This window comes from Lonchura striata, chromosome 15 (genome assembly GCF_050655825.1).
Source record: "Lonchura striata isolate lonStrDom1 chromosome 15, ASM5065582v1, whole genome shotgun sequence".
In the NCBI taxonomy this organism is placed as follows: Eukaryota; Metazoa; Chordata; class Aves; order Passeriformes; family Estrildidae; genus Lonchura; species Lonchura striata.
In genome coordinates, this window is record NC_140717.1 from 4165925 (window position 1) to 4182266 (window position 16342).

At 49.9% G+C, this 16342-nt stretch overlaps 1 protein-coding gene and 1 long non-coding RNA gene across 13 annotated transcripts in view; one reads left to right on the plus strand and one right to left on the minus strand.

Annotated features, from left to right (window-relative positions):
- The window catches only part of HORMAD2 (HORMA domain containing 2), a 43487-nt gene that overhangs the window by 7475 nt on the left and 19670 nt on the right, over nt 1-16342 (minus strand). For 6 of the 12 annotated variants that reach the window (XM_085592871.1, XM_085592869.1, XM_085592866.1 and 3 more), the window contains one exon: nt 11628-11690. The exons of 1 other annotated variant lie outside the window; for it this stretch is intronic. In XM_085592871.1, the coding sequence (XP_085448997.1) occupies nt 11628-11690 (63 nt within the window). Of the gene's footprint in view, nt 1-11351 lie in introns of those variants that run through there. 5 more of the 12 variants (XM_085592875.1, XM_031506199.3, XM_085592873.1 and 2 more) reach the window with 3 other exon arrangements.
- LOC146765988 (uncharacterized) overlaps nt 1-16342 on the plus strand; it is a 31320-nt gene that overhangs the window by 1114 nt on the left and 13864 nt on the right. The window contains exon 2 of the long non-coding RNA XR_014958629.1: nt 1-16342. This exon is cut by the window's right edge and continues 13864 nt beyond it. This is a non-coding gene — a long non-coding RNA (uncharacterized LOC146765988).

The following is a 16342-nucleotide window of genomic DNA, read 5'->3' on the forward strand; positions in this document are numbered from 1 at the left end:
GATTGCTGCATGTGGAAGAGCCCCAGGAAGAGACAGGACTGGGACCAGACAGGCAGCTCGCTCCCACGCAGGAGCTGCTCACCACAGCATCTCCAAGCTTCACTCCCCAATTCCACAGACTTTCTCCCAACATCCTTTCCAGCTGGGATGTGCAAGCAACTCGGCTGAGAGAAGATGGAAGCAAGAGTGGCTCGGACACGGTAGGATGAGGGGTTGAATTCAGGCAGCAGAAAGGCTTTGCTGGGCTAAATCCCTTCTGGAGCCAGAAGGTTTTTTGGCGTCCTCACAGCGGTGTCCGGCCTATTGTGGGAAAGCACAGAGCGCCGGTCCCAGCGCTGGAGGCAGTGTCACACGGCTCGCAGGGAGCGCTGCGGAACCAAGGCACTTCTGGCTGAAAAACATCTTTCCATAACCACAGGGGAGGAGAGAGCCAGCTGGGCAGAAAACACAGGCAGGGCAGTTCCCTAGAAATATCCAAACACCTCCAAAAAATAACTCGAGGTAGCAACTGTCCCCAGCCCCGTGGCTGCATTCATCCCGTTTATATCCCCCCAGACCCCCTGGCTCTCCCAGCTCTGCTATTCCACTCTTCTAGCGCAATTCCTGCCAAGTTCCTCGGGCGCTGATCCAAAAGGCAGCTGTGTGTCCCTGCGGCACCCGCAGCCTTTTTGCTGATGGGCACTTTGCTGGGGCAGCTTCCCTTGCCGGGAGCCGGAGGGGAAGGAAGCGCGGCCGGCGGGGCTGGCAGTGACCCGTGGCGCTGCCAGCGCTGCGCTGCCGCTTCCGCTGCTCGGGATTGCGAAGCCGCTGCCTCGGGGCGCTGCAGGCAGCCGGCAGGGAGGGACGGGCCAGGGCGCTCCATCCCAGCCTGAAATCCTGGCCGGTGGCCACCTGCTGTTCCCGCCGGGATGTGTTGGGTGCCAAAGGCAGGCGCAGCCCCGCGGGGTCAGCCCGCAGCTCCCGATGCCGTGTGCTGGGAGAGAGCCAGACCTGCCCACCGGCTGGTGCTGGCACAGGGAACCTTCAGGTGTTCAGCCTGGTCTGGAGCCCAGGAATTTGGTCCAAGTATGGGGCAGCCCTGAGGAGCAGGGCAGGAGGGAGGCACTGTGTGGAATCCTGCAGTTCACTGGAGCTTGAGCATCTCTGAGTTCCAACTGCAGCTGCTGTAGGGGTCCGTACTGGGGCCACTGGTATTTAGGATCTGCATTGGTTATGTCGAGGAAGGGATGGAGGGCACGCTCAGCAGGTTTGCAAATGACACTGAGCTGAGGGTGCAATGACACGTTCAAATGACAAGGCCATCCAGAGGGACCTGGGCAAACTCAAGCAGTGGGTCCATGGGAATCTCATGTTGTTTAACAGGACCCCGAGTGCTGCTGCTGCACCTGGGTTGGGGCAAACCCCAGGATCAATTTAAGGTGGGCATGAAGAGATCAAGAGCAGCTCTGAGGAGAAGGACTTTGGGGTGCTGGTGGGTGAGGGCTGGCCATGCCCTGGCTGTGTGCACTGGGACCCAGACACCCCCCATGCCCTGGGCTGATCCCCCAGCGTGGGCAGCGGGTGGGGCAGGGGGTGAATTCTGCCCCTCTGCCCCACTCAGGTGAGACCCCACCTGCAGAGCTGCCTAACCCTGGGGGCCAGCAGAGGAGGGACCTGGAGCTGCTGGAGCCAGTCTAGAGAAGGGCTGGAGCCCCTCTGCTGTGAGGAAAAGATGAGAGAATTGGGATTGTTCACTCGGGAAAAGAGAAGGTTTTGGGATGACCTAATTGTGGCCTTGCAGTTCCTAAATGGAACCTACAAGAAAGACTTTTACAAGGATGACAGGACACAGGGAATGGCTTCCCACTGCCAGAGGGCAGGGACAGATGGGATACTAGGGAGAAATTCCTCCCTGTGAGGGTGGCAGGCCCTGGCACAGGGTGCCCAGAGCAGCTGTGGCTGCCCCTGGATCCCTGGCAGTGCCCAAGGCCAGGCTGGACACTGGGGCTTGGAACAGCCTGGGATGGTGGAAGGTGTCCCTGACATGGCAGAGGGTAGAACATGATGGGCTTTAATGTCCCTTTTAACCTAAAGCATTCTGTGATTCTGTGAGAAGAGCAGAGGAGACTGTTTGATGCTGCCCACCCTTGATGCAGGAGATGGCTGAGGGCCTGGATCCATGAGGATCCTTCTCGGCTATGTGCCACACTGGGAAGAGAAAGGGGAGGGACAAGGCAGCTTCTCTTTGAGTCTCAGTGGGAAAGCACCAGGAATCAGAGCACCTTGGGCAAGGGAAAACCCAAGGTTCTCCCCCATCTTTGTTCATTCATGCCCACGGGTGAGATATCCTGACATTCCAGGGAAATCACTCCACTGGTCCCTGTCCCATCACAGAGCAGGCTGCAGTCCTGCAGTCCCACACAGCCTGGCTGTCCCCATATCCCCCTCCTTCTTCCCCAGGTGAGCCTCTGAGAAGGAACTTGCCACCAAGAACAGACTTGCCTTGCTCCCAGGGAAGGGAATCTTCACCCCTCGCTTGGCTTAGGAATTCACTGTTACTCAGAAGGGATCCAGCTTTCTCTGTAAGCTCCTGCCTGGCGAGGGGCAGCTGCCGTGCCTGGCTTCCTCTTCCTCCTGGCCCACGCAGCTGGGGAAGTGCCTGGCACAGAGTTCCTGCTCTCCTGAGCAAAGGAATGTTCTTTGGTTGTGGGAGCAGCAGCAGGAGAGCAGGTGGGCTCCCAGGAATGAAGTGTTTTTCCCTCCTGCCTTGGCTTGAGGAGGCCAGCTGTGTCCTGGAAGCAGAGGTTGGGGCCAGGGGAATTTTATCACCCTCCTTCACCTGTTGTCTTCTTCAGAAAATACTGGATTGGGGGATAAGGCTCAAAAGCCAGTCCCCCAATTCAGTTCAGCTCCTGAGTGTCCTCACACAAATCCTCCTGAAATAGTTTTTCAGCAGAAAATCAAGTTTCAGAGGAACTGGAAATAGACAGCAAAACCACCTGAACATGACCTGTAACTGAGCCCCCCAGTGATTCCCATTTCATTATTTCATTCCATCTTTGCTCTACTGTCATACACCAAACCATCTTCTCTCACGTTTACCCCATGAGGCTGCCCAAGGCTGGCTGTGCTCACCCAGGGAGTCCCTACACAGCTCCCAGGAATGCTGCACACACACCACAGGATTCATGGGGATCAGCGCTAATCTCCAGACTCACTTAACCCAAAGAAAGTGACTCTTTGTTTCTCAAAAAATCTGCAGAAATACTGAAATCAGCAAAATCCTCATCCTTCCTGCATCAGTAAGCGATGGCTAAACATTATTCTAGATCAAAGGAAGACGGGAATGGCTGGATCAGACCTAAAGCCAATCCAGCCCATCTCTGCCTCCAGCAGTAACTCCCAACAGCTGCTCCAGAGGAAGGTGCAAAGCCTCCTCAGTGCACAGACACAAAATAATGTGCCTGAGCAGGACTTCTGATCATCCTCACAAGGGCACAGGAGCAAATCCAGAGGTTTTGCTGGCCAAGACCAGTGGGATGCAGGTGGGATCCACAGCAGCTTATTCAAAGACCAGTGTAAGGGGGGAGATGTCCCTCTGCAGATAACAGAGAGAGGGATGAAAGGCTTCCTTCAGCGATTCAAAAGGAGAGTCTGTCTCCACTCTGAATCACACTGGGAAAGAGCTGATCTCTCTTCATCGACCAAATACGTTGTTTAAGGACGTTGGCCTTCAGTCAGAGCTCTGAAACACCTCAAATTGGAGTGGATGCACCAACAGAAAGGGTTTCAGCTGCAGCAACATCCCTCCATATGCACCTCTCTTTGATGCCTCCCTCAAATACCACATGTCACCACTAAGGTGCAGATCATGGGAGAAAGTGAGATGGCCCCCAGCAGACCACTGAATTTAGGGAAAATTAATTTCCCAAAGCCCTGCTTCACAAGGCTCTCCAGTAATATTCTGGACTAATAAAGGAAACTCCTCACAGAAATCTACACAACATCAGAAACAGAAGAGAAGCATCTGTTGAGAGCACCTTGAAGAACTGAGCGCTGTCAAATCACTGCAGACTAGCAGAGCTGTGACCTCAGGACAGTCACTCCCACTTTTGAATTTCTGCTTCTCCCTCTTTATAGTGGGCATAAAGCTCGTAGAATTGTAGAATAATTTTAGTTGGAAGGGACCTGAAAACTCATCCTGTTTCACCCCCTGCCATGGGCAGGGACACTTTCCACTGTCCCAGGCTGCTCCAAGCCCCTCCCAACCTGACCGTGGGTACTTCCAGGGATCCAGGGGCAGCCACAGCTGCTCTGGGCAACCTGTGCCAAGGCCTCCCCACCCTCCCAGGGAACAATTCCTCACCCATATCCCACCTAACCCTGCCTTCTGGCAGTGGAAAGCCATTCCCTGTGTCCTGCCCCTCCCTACATAAGATTTTCAACCTCCTTTACCATGGATCTTGTGACCTGCGGATGCAATAGGTGCTGATGGACTAATGGAATTACTAATGGAAAGCAGAGGGAATAGCAGCTGAAAACCCCAGGGCTCCCCATGGGCAGCCTTTCCTGCCACAGTGATGCACACGGGGCTGGTGGTGACAGCAGCAGAGTCCCTGTGATGTAACACCTCCAAGGCCCCAGAGCTCCCAGCAGCTCTGTGCAATCCCCTCCTGGCAGGTCGGAACGGGAGCCACGGTCCCTCACGGCATCCTCAGCCCGGCTCTGCGAGCGACGAGGCGCTCGTGGAGCGGCTCCAAAGGTGCCCTGACATCAGCAAAGCCACAGCACGGCCGCAGGGCTGGCCAGGCCCACGCTCCCAGCTCCTCCTGGAGCCATTATCAAAGCACTTGAGTCACGGAGCCGCGCTGACCGTCACCGCCTTTGTCCGGCGTGGAAGGATGCCCAGGCGGACAGATCTGACTCTCCCATCTCGCTCTCCTTCCCAACAGAGCTTCTTACACAGCACGCTCTGTTGCTGGGCTATAGGGAATTTTTGTCCTGCTTTTCTTGACGTGATCCTTTTCAGACAGAAAACCCTGACTCATGAAGCTGTGACGTTGAATGTGCTGCTGTGTAAGGCCTGACACAATGAGACACTTGGCACCAGCTTGCTCCGAGCCCGGCCAAGGGGAATATATGTATTTTTAAGAACTGAATATCCTAATTTTTTACTTTTAAGGAATAGGGAAGCCTTAGCAATGCTGTAGCAATGAGGGTCACCCAGTCAATGTCTCCCACTGGAGAGTTAAAAAAGCAAAATGAAAAAATAATGGTTTTCCCCTTTCTTTTGCAATCTGTGGCCAAATATGCTGCTGCTCTTCCGGAATGAGCAGCTGCCAATTCCAGAGGAGAAAATCTCTTGTAGCCAAGTAGCTCAGCTTTTACATTCTCTCCAAGAGCCTGGGAAAAAGGAAAGGCGGCCAGCCAGTCGGCTAAATAATTTTTGGAAATAAGTAGGTAATGGCCCTCCAACACACCACTGCCATGGCAAGTTTACTTGCAGGCTGACGTCTTTTTTTAAACCAGAAAATTAACACATCCATGTCAAATCCTTAGATCTCCTTTACAGAAGCACTGTGAGGTGATTGTGGGTCAGATTTCCAAGTCACCAAAAGCTTTAAAGCACACAAAGCTTCCCCAAATTAATACATGCAGCAAAGTATACTTGGAGGAGCCCATCTGGCCTTAGCTAAAATGTACAGAAATACTGGGAGTTGCTTTTTTTTTTAATATATTCCTGCTCCAAGGCTTTCAGTTAAACTCTCTGTGCAGCTCTTTGAAAACAGAACACAGTGCCAGTCAACTGGCCTGATTCCTTTTTTATTTCAGTGTAATTCCAGTGCTTCGGCAGGGAAACCAGGTAACAACCATCAGGAATGGGAAATATTTGATTGTATGGGCAACTCAGCTGTGCCTGCTTGCCAGCATCTCCCAGGTGCTGAAGCATGCACTGATTTGCCATGGAATAACACCAAATTGTTTCTGGGGAGTTTTTGTGCTGTGCCACAGGCTCCGGCTCCTCTTGAGCTTGTGGAGGTTTGTGCCAAAACAAGAGGTCCTTTAGCTCCCTGCCCCATGGATAATTCCCCTTCCACCCTCATGAGCTGTTGGCAATTGGGGGAGCCAGGTCAGGGAAAGGTTCTGATTGAATACTAACCAACCCATGGGAAGTCCATCCAAGCTTTCAGGAGAACACACAGGTTGTAACTCCCTGTGCTGTCCTTTCCCAGCCCATTGCTTAGGGGACACAGCTGGGAATCACCAGAGCCCTGCTGATGTAGGATAGTGTGCTCCAGGCGGAATGAACAACAGCAAGTGATTGCCTTCAATGGATAAGATACAGCCTTCAGTTAATGGCAGGGAAGGGGAATATACTGGGACTGGAAGGTGGAGATTAACTCCCATGGTGAGACCCCAGCTGCAGAGCTGCCTCCAGCTCAGGAGACCCGGCACAAGGAGAACATAGAGCTGCTCGAGCCAGTCCAGAGGAAACCACTCCAAGGGAGATGCTCCCAGGGCTGGAGCCCCTCTGCTCTGGAGCCAGGCTGGGAGAGCTGGGGGTGCTCACCTGGAGAGGAGAAGCTCCAGGGAGAGCTCAGAGCCCTTCCAGGGCCTAAAGGGGCTCCAGGAGAGCTGGAGAGGGACTGGGGACAAGGGATAGAGGGACAGGTCACAGGGAATGGCTTCCCAGTGCCAGAGGGCAGGGATGGATGGGATATAGGTGAGAAACTCTTCCCTGTGAGGCTGGGCAGGCCCTGGCACAGGGTGCCCAGAGCAGCTGTGGCTGCCCCTGGATCCCTGGCAGTGTCCAAGGCGAGGTTGGGCAGGGCATGGAGCAGCCTGGGACAGTGGAAAATGTTCCTGCCCACGGCAGAGGGAGGAGTGAGGTGAGCTTTAAGGTCCTTTTCCATGAAAACCATTCTGTGATTCTGTGCCTGGAGAGCTGCAGCAGAGAACAGCTGGAGATGTGTGAACAGAATTCAGCATGTTTTTGCATGTAGGCAGAACTCCCTCACTCTGGAATTATTGGTTATTAATGGAGCTGCATCCTGCAGTGCTGTTTTAATAACACTGAGGAAGCATTTGGAAACATCCAACAGATCAAACCCTTGTAACAAAGCTCCTGCAAGGGCTCCTGAGATGGTTCCTGCCCCAAAGGCCATCATTCCCTAGGTGGGGGAAGAGTGGGAGGGAGGGAGGGAGGGAGTCCTTCCCTAAACCGCTGAATGTCCCCACACTGCAGGGTCCCCTGCATCCCAGCACTGCTCCTCACCCACAGGCACACACAGCTTCGTTTTTCTGTCTAGAGTGAACTTTTAAGGAGAAGTATTGAGGGACAAAAAGCAACTGTCCCCCTGATTCTGCTACAAGGCCCTGACCCGTGGCTGAGCCTCCACCACCTGCTCAGGCTGACATTCACAGAGCTGAGGCTGGCAGAGGCTTGGGCACATTCTAGCCAACTCCAAATGCCAGTTTTGTTTTCTGGAAACACCATTTTCCTGTGTTTTACACAGTCTTACCCTCTGTTATTGAAAAAAAGGTCTGTGTGTGATTCAAGTCAATCTACTGCACAAAGGACTTGGTTTCCTGTTATCAAGCCCAGACTTTCATCAAAGTAAACATCCCCTTACTTCACGTCCTGTAGAGAAACACAAGTAGCATGAACAGAATCTAGCATGACATGCTTGGAAAAGAAACCAGTACCTTGTATTTGCCTCCCACACCCCCTTTCTCCCTCTGGTGCTTGCACAAAGTCCTCCAGGGCAGGGCTGGGTGTTTTTCTTATAAACAGCCATGAACCTTTCTGAAGAATGTTAAATCAGAATTGTGGAACGGTTTGAATTAGAAGGGACCTTAAAGCCCATCTCATCCCACCGCCTGCCATGGGGACACCTTCCCTTATCCCAGGGTGCTCCAAGCCCTGTCCAAGCTGGCCTTGGACACTTCCAGAGATGTGAGTGTTGAACCCACTGATCACAACCAGGGTATTTGCATTCCTATTTTTCCAGTGTACAGTCAGCTCCCCAGCCAGGTATTCACACCATCAGCCAATCGATTCTGCCTTAGAACAGTGGGTCATTGATGCTCTGGGAAATGCCAAACAGGCCTGTCTGGCACACGGATACCCAGGGTGGTGTTTCCTATGGAAAACTGTGAGCCTTCGGAATCTCAGCCTCCACTTAAAGGAAAAATCTACATGCCAACCAGACTTAAATTAGCCTTGGAAACTGATTCTGGAAAATGTGCCAGCTCAGATGCTAATCCTTCTTACTTACTTCGTGATGGCAACAAAAGCCTGGTGAAATTTTACTCATCCATTAACAGAAAAGACCTTGCCCTGTGACACACGTGGGTGGGATTCCAGCAGGGTGACATTGCTTTTGGCACGAGGGCCTTGGCCCCCAAGAATGGCAGCCCTGTGGCATGACAAATGCAGGCCACAGCCACATACCTTACCTGCTGACTCAGGGGAGGAATGCAGAACCTACAAAAATTAAACTTCGAGCCAAAACCCTGAGATGGTAATCTCATAGAACAGCCCCTGGGGTAAAAGATTGGTGATTAGAATTACACTCAGGAAAACACTGGTTGATTTCTAAACACCTTCAGAGCAAGTTATAGCCAAGACATTCCACTGGGGTCACTTCCTAAATTCACTGGAGGGAAAATACAAGCACTCATCTCACTGGGACAGTGATTTTTGTTTTACCACCATGGATAGAGGCCCCTCCATGTTGCATTAAAATCAATGGCAGAACTCTCCTGTTTTCAGCATGAACTCATCTTCATTTCTCCTGCTCATGGGTCATGTTTCGTTTCTCCTCTCTGCTATCTCTCCAAAACTGAAACAGCAGCAGCAGTGATCAGATCAGATGACTTCTTAAATCACACACAGCCGTGGAAATCCCAAAAGAATCCTCTAGTTTCAGGTGAAAACCAAATGTTGATACCTGTCCACCTGCTTCCCGCACAGCCCCAGGGACTGGGGCTATATTCCTGTTGAGGACAGGATATTTAAGGATGTGGTTGAGACGATGCATTTTCTGTTTGACTTCAGTTTGACTTTTCAGTTTGAAACCAAGACTGCTCTTCTTGTTAACCACTCTCTCAGAAAGAAGGAAGGATTTCCAGAAGCTCCACTAACCTGTGGCTGTGGCTTGGCAGGTTGAGGATATCCACACCACAGTGACTGAAGAGCCTGCAGTGGCAATAACCAAGAACAGGTTCCCCTTCTTTGCTGGTTTTCTGAAAAACCCTGGGGAGCACTTGCTTTCCCCTTACAGCATGTTCCTAATATTCTGGGGTTTTTTAAGCAGCTTTTAATCTTAATTGCTGTTGGGATCTTTCGGTGATCAAAGGGAGGATGGCTGTGATTCTTTGTATTACTCACTGCTGCATTAGCACCAAGATCACATATTCATTTATTTTGGTTGAGGAGGCAACAGTCTCCTTTCACTGCATGCACACAATTACTGTAAGCATGCAGGGGACTTGCCAAATGATGCATGAGGGGAGGAGGAGAATCTTTGAAGAAAATTGTTCAAACGTAATTTAGTTCACTAATTGGCAAGGGACCGTTACTAACGAATCACTTCTGTTTTATGTCAGTAGTGAATCAGGTTGATGATGTGTAACATACATTAAGTCAGTTAATGAGTATTAACTAGAAATGCTACCAAAACATAAGAAAAAGGGTTTTTTTACCTTTAACTAGCCAAGCAGAATCACCAATAAATAAAAGGATATGTGTAAGTGACTTAGATGATTCCAATCTGCAGTGGAAAGACTTTTCTTAGAATCTGATATAGGTAACCACAACTTAGTGGGAAAAAAAAAAAAATCAGACGTTTACTGTGGCACTTCATCATCACTTGCTTTACTTCTAACCAAGCCTGAAATGAAAATGACTAAAAGTCATTACCGTAAAATAGCTGATTAGAACCCCATGTGAACTGAGACAGTGAGTCCTGGCTCTGGCTACAAGACCAGGGCATTGTAGGGCAGCAAAGGCGTGTGTTGATAATATGGTGGTGGCTGTGTGTGCACTTTCACTGGGGGACAGGACACTTGGCATCCCCCAGTCTGCACCAGGCAGGTTGATGTGCCCCTAACCCTTGGGAACCACAAGGAACCACCTTTCTGGAGCAGCCATAATCACAGCCATGCTTCACTCTCACCGCTGTGTGTGACTCAACAGCACGACACGGCTTCGGGCGCAGTCAGGGCTGCAGAAATGTGGCCCTCAGAGTCTAGCAGTGCCAGGGCAGAGCTGTGAGGTGACAGCAGGCCCACGTGCAGAACCTGGCTCACTTGTGGATGTACAGCCCTGAGAGCAAACACTGTTACAAAACCCAGACAGAAGGAAAGTTTCTGGCTGGCTCTGGCATGTGAACAAACTGGCTTATTAAGCCACAGGTGCAAAAATGAGAACATGGAGTGAAAGTGAGGAGAAAATGGAGAATTCCAGTACTCTGCAGGTTTTGTGAAATAGGTATCAGGCCATGGAACCTGCCAGAAACTGTGGGGGCTCAAGGACAGGCAGGGGTCTGTTTGCTGTGGGCCAAGCGGGGACAGCTGTGGGATTTGCTTTAGCATTGCAATCCAACACTCCTCTACCTGGAGAAGGAGGGTGGCAGAACATCTCAGGGGGCTCAGTCTGGGCACTACCTCTGCTCAGTCAGGCACATCCAGCCTGGCCTTCAACTCAGGCTTTTCAACTTTCTGGACAAGCAGAGTCAAAACAGAAGGGAGATGCATCAATCCCATCTCCTGGCAGCTTTAGGCAAGGAAAAATCACTGCTCCAGCAGGAAGGGAGGGCCCTGATGTCTGCAGCCAATCTTGGACACTGCCCCAGACTCTAAGGATCAGATACTTGTCATGTGTTGCTCTCCTTACCTGTATTTGCAGCCACTGGGTACCTTTCTTACAGCTGGTTCTAAACTGGGTGTATCGCAACATAATTTATATCACACAACAGCTGAGCCCCTCGGCACATGGTGGGGTGCTGATTTAGAAATAAGCTGATGATACAGTCATGGCAACACTACTTGCAGAGTCAGAAGAAAAACCTAAATATCCAGCACCAGCAGAAAATGTGAACAGATTAGTTTATCTCTGCACTCAATAGAGATAAGACCCCTTCTTTGAAAAAAAAATCTAAGCTCCAGGAAACGGCAGAAAAGATGAAGTTAAGCACAATGTGGTGGATCATGAGACATACTGCCTGCTGGCATTGATACCTCAGAGTTCATCTGGAAATAATGCCATTAAATCAGGGTGACAGAGTGGCATGGGACAGTCCAGCCCCAGAGGAGGTGAGGAGCAGGGAATGTGAGGGAAAGAGGCAGAAAGAAGCACACAGACACCATTCATGTGGAATGATAAATTCTCAGCTTAAGAACATCAAACAAGTGCAGCTGGTTGGCAATGCTATGGCCATTCTGGTCCTTGCTGCCTCTTGGCAATCCAGAGTTTTCATAATACAAACTAATAAACATGCAGAAATACATGTGGGATGAGGAAGAGTTAAAGATTGGTCTGTACCAGTCAGATGACAATGCAAACTCACACCTTCCAAATGTATTGTGTGTCAGAATGAACATAATTTCCTGCCGTTCAGAGGCAGCGTCTCTGGTTCACTGACCTTCCTTTTCTTCTCGGGTCCTATTACCTCTTCCTGGCTGAAGGCAAGGCTCAGGAGGTTTATCTGTAAGAACCATCAGAAACAGGGATCATTCTCACAGGGCACACTCCTGCAACATGAGTTAAAAAGTATGGCTTCCAAAAGTGTCATGTGTGTGCTTGGATCCTCTTGGCTTTGCTCAGTGTGATCCTGTTCTCCAGAAAAGCAATTAGGCAATGAATCAAAACCGGAATACTGGATGGAGCTGGGAATGTAAGAGTTGTGCAAGCAACAGGTTCAGCTTCAGGGACAGGGAATGGGTTTGGTGACAAGGGGACAGGACCCATCTCCCCACCACTGACAGAAAATAGCAGCATCAAGGGGATCCTTGAGGAATGTAATAGCTGGTAGGGCATTTGTTTCTCCACCAACCTCAGATGGAATGGAAATCATATGGAAAGAAAGGAGGCACTTAGGTCAAATTTGTCACAGCCTTTCAGGAGAAGACAGGCAGTTCGTCTGTACATCAGGGAATTCAGTGTGAGCTGGTCAATCTCAGGCTTCAAAACTACCTGTGAATCTGTGAAAAATAATTAAGCCAAGCAAACTTTTTTCCAAAAGGCTTAACTTTCCTCTAGAAAGACACAAACCTCTCCCAGAAATACTCTGAGCCTGCGAACCAAGATGTTAAAAACCACAGATAAATATATGTGAGAATATAAGTGAGTCAATGGAACAGACACTTCAGACAGACCACAGGGAGATGGACAGCCAGGATGACAGCTGAAGTGTTGGCTGTGCCAGGGGACAAACTCACTTATCCTCCTTATCATGTCACATATTTGCATTTCTACAATAATAATCCAGCGCTGCTGAGAGCAATGTGTGCTGTCGCCCACCCAGAAGGGACAAAGCACAGTCTGGCAATGTGGCCTCTCTCACTGGAGCAGAGCTGAGAGGACACACCACAGAACAGAGCTTCTCTCCTCCAAAACAAAGTTCACTGGGATGACAGCAAGGTGAACGGAGAGGGAAAGGAATGCTAAGAGAATTCCTGCTCCCAAACAGGAGTACCTCCCTCTAGTGTCACTGCAAGGCATGAGGAACCCCGGAAACGCAGCAGGGGAAGCACAAGGAGTTAATGAAGAGCTGCTCCAGAACACATCCCAGGGATGAGCACAAGGTCTCCAGATTACAAGATGTGGTCATCATAGAATTCCCCGCTCACGTCACCAAGCCTTGCTTTCCATCTGACCTTGGAATGAGGCTTCGGTAATCTCTGCATAGCAATGGGCTTTCTAATGTGTGAAATAGCTCTGATTAAGGATTTACAGCAAAATACTTTGAAACAGCCTCCCTTTGCCTCTCTATCGTGTTTCAAATTGTTTTTCTTCCCTCCTCTTCATTATGAGCCATACAATGTTGCTTAATGTGAAAGTACAATTTCTAAAAACAAGAATGTGCCAAAGTGGGCTGGGCAGGTTTTCCCTCACCCTGCAGTCAGGCTGACAGAGCTTTCCAAGGCTGCCCAAGGTGTGTTTGCTTGAGGACAGAGCCATGTGTTACAACTCCTCACCTGATACTCAGCTGCTCCAACTGGCATTTTTGGCAGCTATTCACTTTCCTCTCCCTAACATCGTTTTAACCCGTCTGCTTCCTTTTATTTTTGAAGTGAAGGACCCAGAGGAGGAAATGCTGCATCCAGAACCTCTGCAGTGCTAACACAGCTACAGGATTCATACCCTGTTCTGCTGGCCACAAAACAAAGCAGGGCACAATTCCCATTCTCCCAGGCCCATCACCTGGATGAAGTGATAGGGCTGGGAGACTGGGAATCCTTCTGTTTTAGCCCAAACCTACCTAGAGCTGGTGCTTTAATTTCCTCTACTGAGGAATGGATCTTCCACAGCCCAGAAAGCTACTCAGTGAAGGTTTTACCCCTTTGCTATTCCTCCAGGATTTCCTGCATGGATGGGATACTTGTAAGGTGGAGAAACTGTTACGATGAGCAGCTGCTTGCACTCCATCTCCCCCCAGTTCTCCTGCCCTTTACCACAGGCAGCATGAGCACCTCATAGGAACCTGAGATGAGGAGTGAAAACATCCAAAGAAGCCATGGAGGGCTCTAGAGAAGCACTACTCACCCATGCAATGAATCAGATGTCAACAGTGAGAGGTATTTCACTGCAGCCAACATGTCCTGGCCTGTCGCTGCCCAAGATCACGTAGGAGCTTGGAGCCAGGAACAGACCCCAAGTCCAACTTCAGCTCCCATCCTTAACCAAACACTCCAGCTTCTTCCCCAGGAAAGCTGCTCTAAAGGGGATTAAGTCAGACGCAACATGTGCTTATTTGACTTGAAGCAGAAACTAAACCTCTTCAGCGGTGTGGTGAGAAGCAGGAAATCCCTCCCATTGATTAAACATACAATCAAAGTCTCCAGCAGTTAATTAATTCTAATTTTTCCCATGTACTGGGATGCTTCACTTGAATAACTGATGTCAGAGCTTGGGCTGTGAGAATGTTGCATTTCCTCATACACAACCTCAGCCCCATGCGTGAGCCAGGTGCTGTAAAAGCAGGTAGGACAAGGTGCAGCCCCTTGCACCCTCACCTTAAAAAGGGACCGTGCTGAGAGGTGGGACAAGCCCAGAGCAAGCAGCAAAGGCAGCAGCAGCTCCATGACCTCCTGACTCTGAGCTCAAGGCAGAGTTCAGGATCTGGGTCATATCATGAACACACAGTGAATTTGAATCTCCTGTTTTACTACGTGTAAAAAAGCAATATTTTGCCACAGTTTTCCTGTAGAACTGCGGCTAACTTGTGAATCATACAAGTGTTACTAATTTCTGGCATAAAACTCACAGGACAGCTGCGAGTTGTCTGGAGAAGATATCAGGCTAAAAATAGATTAGACTTAGATTAAAGCCTTCCCAAGGCAGACTGGTGAACGAAACAGAGTGAGCAGACCACAGCCACACTGCTATTCTTAGATAGACACAATCAGGACCCAGTTTTGTGCTCTGAAATTTGCAATCCCCAGTGTCCCCACATATTCTGGCCAAAAATTCCCAACATAAATTGAAGAAAATTTACAGCTCTCCTGACATGTGTTCTGCTTCCCAAGACATCCTATGCACAACAGCTAAAATTGCACAAGAGCATTCGGCTGTGTCCCTCTTTGTCCCTGTCCTGCCCCATGCTGGGGTTTGGCACTTGGCAAACTTTATGTCCTCAGAAGAGTTCCCTTTGTCCAGGACATGGAGGGTTTTGTTTGGTACCTTGTAACTATCCCCACAAATTCACAAGCCCATGAATGTCAAAAGAAGTGCAGTTCCATCGAGCAAGCTGGAAGAATAAGGGCTGAGATACAAGACTGAGCTGCTGAAATAAGGCAGAGTGACCCTCAGGTGTCAGGACAACACAGTTTGTGTGGAGGACTCTCATCATCAGGGATGTTAATCACATTGACCTGAGGCATTGATTTCAGCTGCAGCTACCACTGACTCAACAGCATAGCAAACTTGTCACTTCCAAAAATCAACCTGGTGACTCTTCAGATTGGTCCCCTAAGACCTAATTCCTGCCTGCTCACTGACAGCTGGCTGCTCCGTGCTCCGAAGCACAGCAAAATCCCAGGGTCACAGGATACATCGTGGTGTCAGTGGAAGGATGAGAGGAGATGGACACAAACTGAAACCACAGAATCCCAGATTCCCAGAACGGTTTGTGTTGGAAGACATCTTAGAGCTCATCTCATTACACTCCCCTGTCATGAGCAGGGACACTTTCCACTAGCCCAGGTTACTCCATGCCCCATCTAACCTGGCCTTGAGCACTTTCAGGGAAATAAAAGGAATTCCATTTAAACATAAGGACAAACTTTTTATTTTTTTACTGTGAGGGCAACCAGGTAGTGGTGAACGTCAGCCAGAGAGGTTGTGCAGCCTCCTTCCTTGCAGATATTCACCACCTGAGAGGACAAGGTCCTGAGGCTCTCCCTGTCCCTGTGCTCTGAGCAGGTTGGTTGGCCCTGCTGATGCCCAGCCGACCCCGGTGGCTGTGCAGGGGTGGCTCTGTGGTTAAACCCCAGCACTGGGCTCCCATCAGTTTCCAGTGCCATGGTCACACTGACATCAGTGGAATCCATCCTGATTTCCTTCTGTGCAGGAGGATCATGCTGGTTAGTGTGAAAGTCAATTTACACAGGTGGAACAATGAAAGACCCTCAGTGCAGTGTTGCTGTGCAAAGCTGCCATGTTTTTGCGCCCAGGAAACCACGCCAACACATCTCTGACGATCACCAGTCCTCTTCCTTTTCCTCATCTCTTGATAAAACCTTTGTCATTCAGTGCCACTCTTTTGTCTCATGCCCTGTTCTGCACCTTGTGTATCTTGTAGCTTTTAAAGGATTAATGAACAGATCTTTCCAGAGTATGAAACAAAATGCTTCAAAAATTTCTGTTAGAAGACAAAATTACCAATACCTCTCCTGCTAATCTCCTCCAGCGCCCTCAATCACACTGTCCACTTCTGTGATGGACATTCTCAGTGCTGGATCACAATCACTTCCCAGAATTCTGATTCCAACTCTATAACTGAGGGGAAAAAGACAATGGACACTCTTTCTGCCTACTAAGCTGCTACCTAGCAGCCCCTCACGTGATATTAGATGTGTCCAACCTTACCTTATGTGGATTTCTCCAGAGGGTCTGACTGCTAGAATGTGTGGCATG